This window comes from Nestor notabilis, unplaced genomic scaffold (genome assembly GCF_000696875.1).
Source record: "Nestor notabilis isolate BGI_N333 unplaced genomic scaffold, ASM69687v1 scaffold12531, whole genome shotgun sequence".
NCBI classification, from domain to species: domain Eukaryota; kingdom Metazoa; phylum Chordata; class Aves; order Psittaciformes; family Psittacidae; genus Nestor; species Nestor notabilis.
The window spans coordinates 14973-23344 of record NW_009915216.1 but is presented as its reverse complement, the minus strand read 5'-3'; the positions used below and the strand labels follow the sequence as shown (position 1 = coordinate 23344).

The 8372-nt window shown below is 36.0% G+C and overlaps 1 protein-coding gene across 1 annotated transcript in view; it reads right to left on the bottom strand.

Moving 5' to 3' along the window:
• Nucleotides 1-8372, bottom strand: part of ZC3H7A (zinc finger CCCH-type containing 7A) — a 17809-nt gene that overhangs the window by 395 nt on the left and 9042 nt on the right. The window contains exons 10-17 of the mRNA XM_010024025.1: nucleotides 7828-7892; nucleotides 6890-7082; nucleotides 5045-5206; nucleotides 4221-4417; nucleotides 3891-3988; nucleotides 2766-2947; nucleotides 757-833; nucleotides 92-225 (exon numbers count right to left, since the gene is read on the bottom strand). Of these exons, the coding sequence (XP_010022327.1) occupies nucleotides 92-225; nucleotides 757-833; nucleotides 2766-2947; nucleotides 3891-3988; nucleotides 4221-4417; nucleotides 5045-5206; nucleotides 6890-7082; nucleotides 7828-7892 (1108 nt within the window). The remainder of the gene's footprint in view (nucleotides 1-91; nucleotides 226-756; nucleotides 834-2765; nucleotides 2948-3890; nucleotides 3989-4220; nucleotides 4418-5044; nucleotides 5207-6889; nucleotides 7083-7827; nucleotides 7893-8372) is intronic.

Here is an 8372-nt window from a genome sequence, read left to right as displayed (position 1 = left end):
TCCTTGTATGACTCTTTCCCAAGCAGTAACAAGGTCTCCCAGTAGAGGTTTTAAGTGGCTGATGCAATATTTTCACTGTCATCTTACTTACGGGTGTCTTGCCTTTGCACTACAGTACTTTTTGTTTCTGTCTGGCTCATTAACTTGACCATTTCTCCAGCACTGACCACAAACAAACTTCATTTTCAAATTAAGTGATCCATATTTCATTTGGTTCCCAAGGATCTTAAGCCAAAAAAAAATAACAACAATGAAAGGTATTTTGTATCTGCAAAGAAATCCATACATAATTATGAATCACCCCCTACGATAAAAGTTTAGAAAACATGTCTGGAAGCAGATGTTACACTGTAATAGTTCAGCCTGTAGTTTCAAACTAGACATTTCCTAACAAATGCCTTTTTATTTATTTCTGATTTCACAACCCAGAAGTTGCAACAATATATACAAACTAAACATATAAATGTCCTACATTTTGAAAAGATAATTAATTGCCCTATGGCAGCTGACTTTAAAATTATATTTAGGTTTTATGTTCTGCCTATGATGGAATAAGCAAAGCAAAACCAGAATTGGACAGAAGCAAAGCAGGCATTCTAGTGTAGATGGAGTGAGCCACAGAAAGCTTACAAACAGATTATTTGAAGAGAGCATTAAAAAAGTAATTTCTAAGGTAAGCTACATTATACACAGACATAGAAAAAGAACAATCACTAAAGTCACTGTAGAATTAATTTAATGGAAAACCAAAAATACCTGTGATCCATGTGCACTAGCTTCCATGTTCTGCCAGTACTTCTTTGATTCTTGAACAATAGCATCATGTGAAATACCTGTAAAGGAAGGGGAAAAGTTCTTGAGCACTTATGACTGTTGTAGCATTGCAGACACGCTCTAATTGGAATACTTCTGAAGCCCCAAAGCTTTTATCTATTTTTCCTTTTTATATATTGTATACATATACAAACACCCACGTGTGGGTGTAGATACACATTTACATCATATACACACATATGGGCCTTCAAAACAGAAATACTGTATATGTCATCACACTGAAAAGCAAACATAAAAATTTTTTTAAATTACAAATTGCTCAAATAAGTTCAGGTGCATCTTTGAGTATTTATTTAAACATAATGTACTAAACCTGTAATGTAACTCAGAAAAACTACCCAAAAGGCAAGGTGACAGACACTGGATCACCTTTGCCTTATTTACAAAGATTGTAAACAAGCCCCATTAATTAAGTTTTGCTTTAGAAGAAAACCACAAAACATTCTTATAAATACTGTGCCTAAGGTTCCTATAGCAGCTATATAGTGTTCACACATACTGTAATTCCACACAAATACAGACTGTGATCTGTGTTTCGATTTGAGGGTCAGTAAAACGGTTCTTTCCTGAGGCAGCACTCCTTTCTTTCCCACACCTTACATTCAGAACAGGAAACTCATTCAAAGAGCAGAGACTGAGCTTTAAGTAACTTTGGCAAAGCATGAGGCCAGCATGAACACATCATAAAATACAAAATACGCCTTCTGTGGCAAATCAAGTTTCTTGGAGATCCCAACACTTACTTCCAAATAGAAATTACAGTGTTAAGTATTTGCTGTCCTTGACTTTGTAGGGGCAGCTGGTAAGAAAATAACTGTTTTACTTTCACAAAGAAACTTCTCAAGGCTTTTCCAAGGAAGGAGAGAACAGGACATCAGCAAAGAAACAGTTCTCTCTTGTCTCTATTTAACTTTCTTCCTCCAAAGTTTTCAGGTCAGCATGACATCTCATGTCAGTATACCTATACAAGAATCTGGATAGAAAGCTGAAGCAACAAGGAACCTCTTCCTCAAAGAAGGGACAGGTGAGGATAAATCTCAGACATAAAGGGGCAAAAATGCCAGAAAGACTGTAACACATCGGCACTGCCAAGTTTCCCTTTTTCCTCCATGCACCACAATGATCCAATGTGATTATTTAATATCTAAAGCACTGCTGTCATACAGAGCAAGGTAGGAAGAATGAGCAACTATTACATGGTAAAAATCACTTCCTACTAACAGTTCAATTGCTTGGAACTCATGACCAAGTAATGGACTGTGAGAGACATACTGTTCAAAAGCTGTCAGCTAGAAAGGAAGTAGTAAACTTTGTTATCCTCAAAGAAGCAAACAAAAACAAGTGAGATCAACAAAAAAAGCAGCCTACGTGTCCTGTGTAAGCAAGAACAGAAAAACAATTCACATACACTGATGACAGACAGAGGAGCAAACTGTAAAGATTTATTTTCAGGTTCACTATATAATAATATCAGAATAGAAGTAAGCTAAAAGAAAGGTTTAACTGTGGAAAAATTTGATCTTTTACTGGGGGATGGAGAGAAACAATGGCATAAATAAAATATTTCAAGGTGGAAAAAAAATTGATCAAGATCTTCCAAACTTGGAAGGTTTAAAAATAAAAACAAATCTAGTTTGACTTGGATTTAAATCTGCTCAAGGCTCCTAGTTGTGCTTCAGGAAAAAATAATGTGATCATAATGAGCAGTTTTGACACTTTTTATTCTCAAAAACTTGCTAATTTTGAATAGCTAGTAGCCTGCTCAATACTTTTTATCATATTTACATTACTGTTTATTGAATATGCTGTATGCAAGATTCCAGCAAATTCTAAGTGAATGCACTGGTCCCAAGTTGCTGATTTCAGAAGGGGGTTGAGACAATGAAGTGGCATTTCAGTGAAGAATAAAGCGAGCATTTTACCAAACATACCTGTTTCCTTTTGCATTATCCAGACTTTAAGCTCTACCAGGCTGTGAGCATAAAAGCATTTATCCTCTCTTAAGCAGCCATAATGAACCTCATGTCTGCACAGGTCAAGCTGACATCGAACTTGAAAAGGACGGATTTTGGAATATTTCACCATAGTTTCACGCAGACTGTGGACAAGGCACCTGTTTTGGAAACAGTTTCCAGAAGGAAGTAGCATCTAATTATCATTTATTTCTAGGCTGAGTAAACCAACATCACGAAACAGTACTCTTGTGAAATCTGGAAGTGTGTCTTCTGCAAAGCATTACTGAATTCAATCCAACTGGATCACTGGTTTCCAAGAGGGAAAGCATACCACATCCATTTTCAAGTGCATATCCTGAGCTAATTCCAAATGCAAGTACCTATTCTTCTGTAGAGCACCACTGAAGAAAGAGTTGATGCATCACAGTAGCAGCCTAGCTCTTACAGCTGTAGTGTTTCCTCAATATAGGGAAGTGGAAGAAGAATAAAGGATTAAAAATGCTCCCACTTATGTTTCCATCATATACAAATGTAAGTCTATTAATTCCCCAAAACTTAATTAACACCACTGCCACTATGAAGTCTTTGTCAACTTTCGAAGAATAAATTATAAACTTTTCTCACACTATTTTTTAGCAACTGAATTTATAAGGACTACAGTCTACTTCAGACACTGTAATTAAGGCAAACCTGTTCCTAACCAGCTGAGTTAAAACTACAGCAAAATAAGCAAAACAGACTGAACAAAGAGCAAACTTATGAATTCCTATATTAATTTACCATCACACATCTGTTTACATCAATGCAGCTCACTAGATAGAAAAGCTATTAACAAACTGACACCAAAACAAGTAAGATTCAAACATGAGGGTGGATACCGCTATTTTTGAATGCATTGATAAAGAAATAGTTCACTTTCAATTTAGTTACATGAGACAATCCTTGTTCAGTAAGTTTGTCTTAGCGATACCACCAAATCATAACAGTTAACAAGGAAGAGAAGTTAATCAACAGGTAAGAAATGAAAGTCAGTATTGAAAAGAATTCCCCAAAACCTTTGCTTTTAATTTGAAACGTGAAGAGATGGGATTTCAGACATACTTGTTATCTTCAAAGTCATGCATAGCAGGGTGAGAACAAGAAGATGAGTTATCCTTGTTCCTTTTGCTTATTATTCTCGGTTTGTGATCAAAACATTTCTGGAATACAAAAACCAGGTCATTATAGAGTATGTATTTTATACATTTTAAAATATACCTTACCTTAAAGATTTTAACAGACTTCAACTACTCTCTAATCTAAAGCGAGCCAGATTACTGAACATGTATTTCAATATTTACAAAATAGTTATGCATGAACCAAAGCATTTCTTTCCAAGTAATTTTCTTATCTAATATCATTTTTATTGTGTCATTAGAAATAAAGCAGCACCTCACAAAGAAACATAAATAATCCATGATGTTCTTGAAGAAGTCGGGACACAGTCAAGTTGATCTTTCCATTTCCCCCAAAAAGAGCCTCTCGACTGAAGGCTCCTTTGCGCTCCAGCGTCCACACATCGATCTCCTCTTGGCAATACGCAAACGTGCAATGACCTGGATATCTGCATTCCTCTTCAGCAGCAACATCTAGAATGGTAACATTGAATATGACATTGCTTTTACACAACTTCTATTGGAAATTCATCTTAAAACACCCACTATCTCAATTTCAAATGTTTTTAATAAAGAAGCTACATCTGTTGTAAAAGGGTCACAGATGTCCTGCTGACAGAAGAAAAACCTTATGCTGAGTGACTTGTTGAAAATGTGAAAGAAATCAGAAAGGCTGAAGCACACCTCCATCAACTATCCTTCTCTGGTCTAGGCAACAATGCTGAGAACTCAGAATACCTTTTGCTTAAACACAGATGCTAATTCATCCAGGAGTCATCTTGCTTATATCGTAAGTAGAGGTTCATAGTGCAGAAATCTAAGCTCTTTCTTGTTTTTTTTTAATAATAATAGCCCAGCACTAGGAAGCAAAGTTATTCATGAAGAACAGTACGGAAGTACAGTGCATGTTCTCTAAATAATCCCATTAATGGTCAAAATACGGCTCTCTTTACAGCCTTGGAAAATATAAACAACACCGTGAACTTCCTTCTCCTCCTCCCATGAGCAAGTATAAGAACTCACTCTGTACTTCACAGTGGAAAAGCTAAACTATATTACTTTGAGTGCAGACATTACCATTTTACTATCTGTAACACGTACCTTTACATATATAATACGGTCCCACGTACTGTGTCTTTGTTGGTCTGGGACGTATTTTTTTCCATGATTTATCTTCAGAGTTCTTTATTCTGCCAATTAGAATATCTTTCTTACATTTATGTTCTAAACTGGGATGGTAAGCGTAATCCAATAATTTAGGACCTGAAACAATCAAAGAAAATTGTTTATATTTGCATATATTGCAACATACGTTTAATATTTCCATACACAGACCGGCACATAAGCCCAAAAGCACAATACACAAATACACTGAATAGAGTTCCTACTTGCACCAGCAACTCTGAAGAACCGAAAGTCAGTAACAGCCGTGTTGAGCAGAATAGAAGAAGACTGAATACTTACAAAAGGACCAGTCTCAGCAAGGAAAAAAACAGCAGTTATTTAGGGAGGGATGTTGTGTTACAACTTTAAGATTACTCTGGGACACCAACAAATTGCTGCTTTTTTCCAAATTCCAAAGTATACATTTCCATAACACCAATTTAAAACTTAGGTTGCTTATTTATAAGTTGTCAATGCAGATGAATTCCAAGGATCAGTAAATGGCTCTCTTAACCTTCATCTTTTATTGTATTAGAATAGTTACTATGTTTAGAGACAAAACAACGCTAGGTACTGAGTATGCACGTGCCAAAAATATAAATGCCAATACCAGAATTTTGTGATTATGGAAACCAAAACACATCTAGCTTTAAGTTCTGTCTTTAAGATGATACTACAGTGAAGATCACATTACCTCCAAAATGAAAAAATAAGGGAGAGAGTCTTAAGACAAGCAATGCTCAGTGAATTTTGCTATTTAAGGGACTGCAAAACCAAGAATGTGACCGTTCCCCTAAAAAAGAAGCTGATGAAGAGCACAATTTCAAAAGTAGGTAGTAAAAGCAGGAGACACTTAATGGCTTTGACAGAGATGCAATGAAACAGAAGAAATAGATGCTTTGATGCAAAAAGTGAAGCTAGGAACATGCTATATGCTTCCACCAATATTTCATAGCTCCTGCTTTTAGCAGAACATACGGGGTTTTCATATATCATTTCATGGATTTTTCTTGTAAAAAACAAAACAAAACCAATATGTAAGTTCTTAAAACTACAACAGTCATCCCCTAAACGTCTTGATACAATTCTTTACAGTATATCAGTAGCAATGACACCTATAATGTGAAGCAAGATGCTTGTTTTTAAGATTAGTCCTAATAAAAGCTATTGTCTCTAGAATATGGCTCTATTTAACAGTAACAGCTCAGGCCTAAAAAGATTAGTTATATTAAATCCCAATATTGGTTAAGATCCTTTGAGTCAATACAGTGGAGTTAATTATTACTAAGGTTTGGAAGCCTCAGGATTATGATTTAGAATTAGTTTGAAAGAACAATAAAACAGATGGGATGTGAAGGTTACCAGGTACTTTGAACTGCGGTTCAATTCCCCATGGCCAATCAGAGAGAGTATTGCAAGTTTTTTTTAGTCTTGAGCAAAGGTGTCATTCTTCACAGTACCCTGGGGGCTGGGAGGAAAGCGAATACAGAGTGTGAACGACCTTACACACAGGTGGGGGAAAGCATGTGGTGATTTGTGGTGGGTTTAGGAATCAAGGATCTATTAGGACAAGAAATAAAGACAAGAAGAAAGAAGATAAAACAGTTGTTGAAACATTTTACCAATTCCTTAACCATAAGATCGTACTACATCTGCAAAGAACAAGTCAGGATTAACACTACTTAGAAGCCGACAGTATTTTAACTTATGAACACTGAAGTTCTAAATGTCTGCTTTTCTGGTTTTTAAAAATCAACCCAATTGAGTCCAGAAGCCCCTTACCTTTTTTGACAAAACATAACTGGCAGGCCTGTCTTAGTTCATGTGTGCCTTCTAGTGGGTTTCGTCCCGCAAGTGCTGAAGATACAGGTATATTAGCAGTTGCACTGCTAAAAACATTTGAAAAGTCATTTCTAGTTTGGCCTGCAATTCCCATGTAATTTTCAGACCCAAACAAACTACTAGGGCCATTTATCTGTTGGAAGAAAGCATATTTTACTTGATCCATATAATTTATCTACAACTATAATTTAACCTAGTGAATTATTCTTTATAGCATACGAAAGACTACACACACACAAAAAAATATCAAAATACAAATTTAACCACAAGTCTAAGAAGGGGACACAGAGATTTTACAAAAGCCATATAAGACTAAGCATATAACAAGATCCAACCAGGTACAGGGAGAAGAACAAGCTAATTATTACTCCATTCACGGCTCACAAGGATGCAATCCTTCAAGCACCCTTCCCCACGTAATCAATGGCCAGCAGCATGATTGAAAATATACAGCATGACTAGAATACAGAGACCAGACAGATTCTCAGACACAAGGTGATCTCTGCTCTGCTCCTGTACTAGACAGTTCTCCAGGATTCGTAGTATTTGGCACTTGGATCATAAGAGATTTCCTCTCTCTTAGGTTGGTTATTTTAAACTTACACGGATTTTACAAGTTCCTCAGAATGGAAAAGTGGCTGTGACAGTAGTCAAGGTTTGCATTTACAGAACAAGCTTTGTAGATTTTCTCCTGTGTTCAATTACTGTTGCTGTGAGCTACTGTACAACTGTTTTCCAGCCAGAATCACATTTTAATGGTACAAGTGCCATTTTTTTTAAAAAATAGAAACTTCTACTCTGACAGCTAAGATCTTAGTTTAAGACTTCAAGGTGTTAACATTTGAACTGATGTGACAGAAAACACAAAAACAACTTACAAACAATGGGGAATTATTGCTGCTAAGTGTTGGTGTTCCATCTCTAGAAGCTGAGCTTGAGAGGTCTAAAGGAATACAAAGAAGTTTTACTTACTTCAGTTCCCAAAATATCCTATGCAAAAAATTATTTATCATTCCTGAGAAGTAAAAGCATCAAAGGTTTGGTTTTTTGACAAACACCAATGGGGCTTGTCTGCTATGTTTATTCTGTAAAAGCCCCTTGTAAACATCTGGGGTGAAAACTTACTAGGTAATCATCTTCAATATAACCATCTGATAAACATCAACAGTAGCTTCACAGGCATAAGCCAAAGCAACATGAAGCTGCTTGTGCAGTACAAGAAGGGTCACTAGATAAGCAATACCTGCCTATCAAAAATGAGATGAAAGAGGGGTAAGAGGATTGTTCTATTTTCAGTTTTATTTTGTGAATTTGGCTTTGTTCTAAAGAGAGCATGCTCCTCTAAGACTAGTAATTAGAGACAAAACTTCATTTTAGCTTTTGTAGTTCACTGACTGTATCTTGTTATTTCACATATCTGATT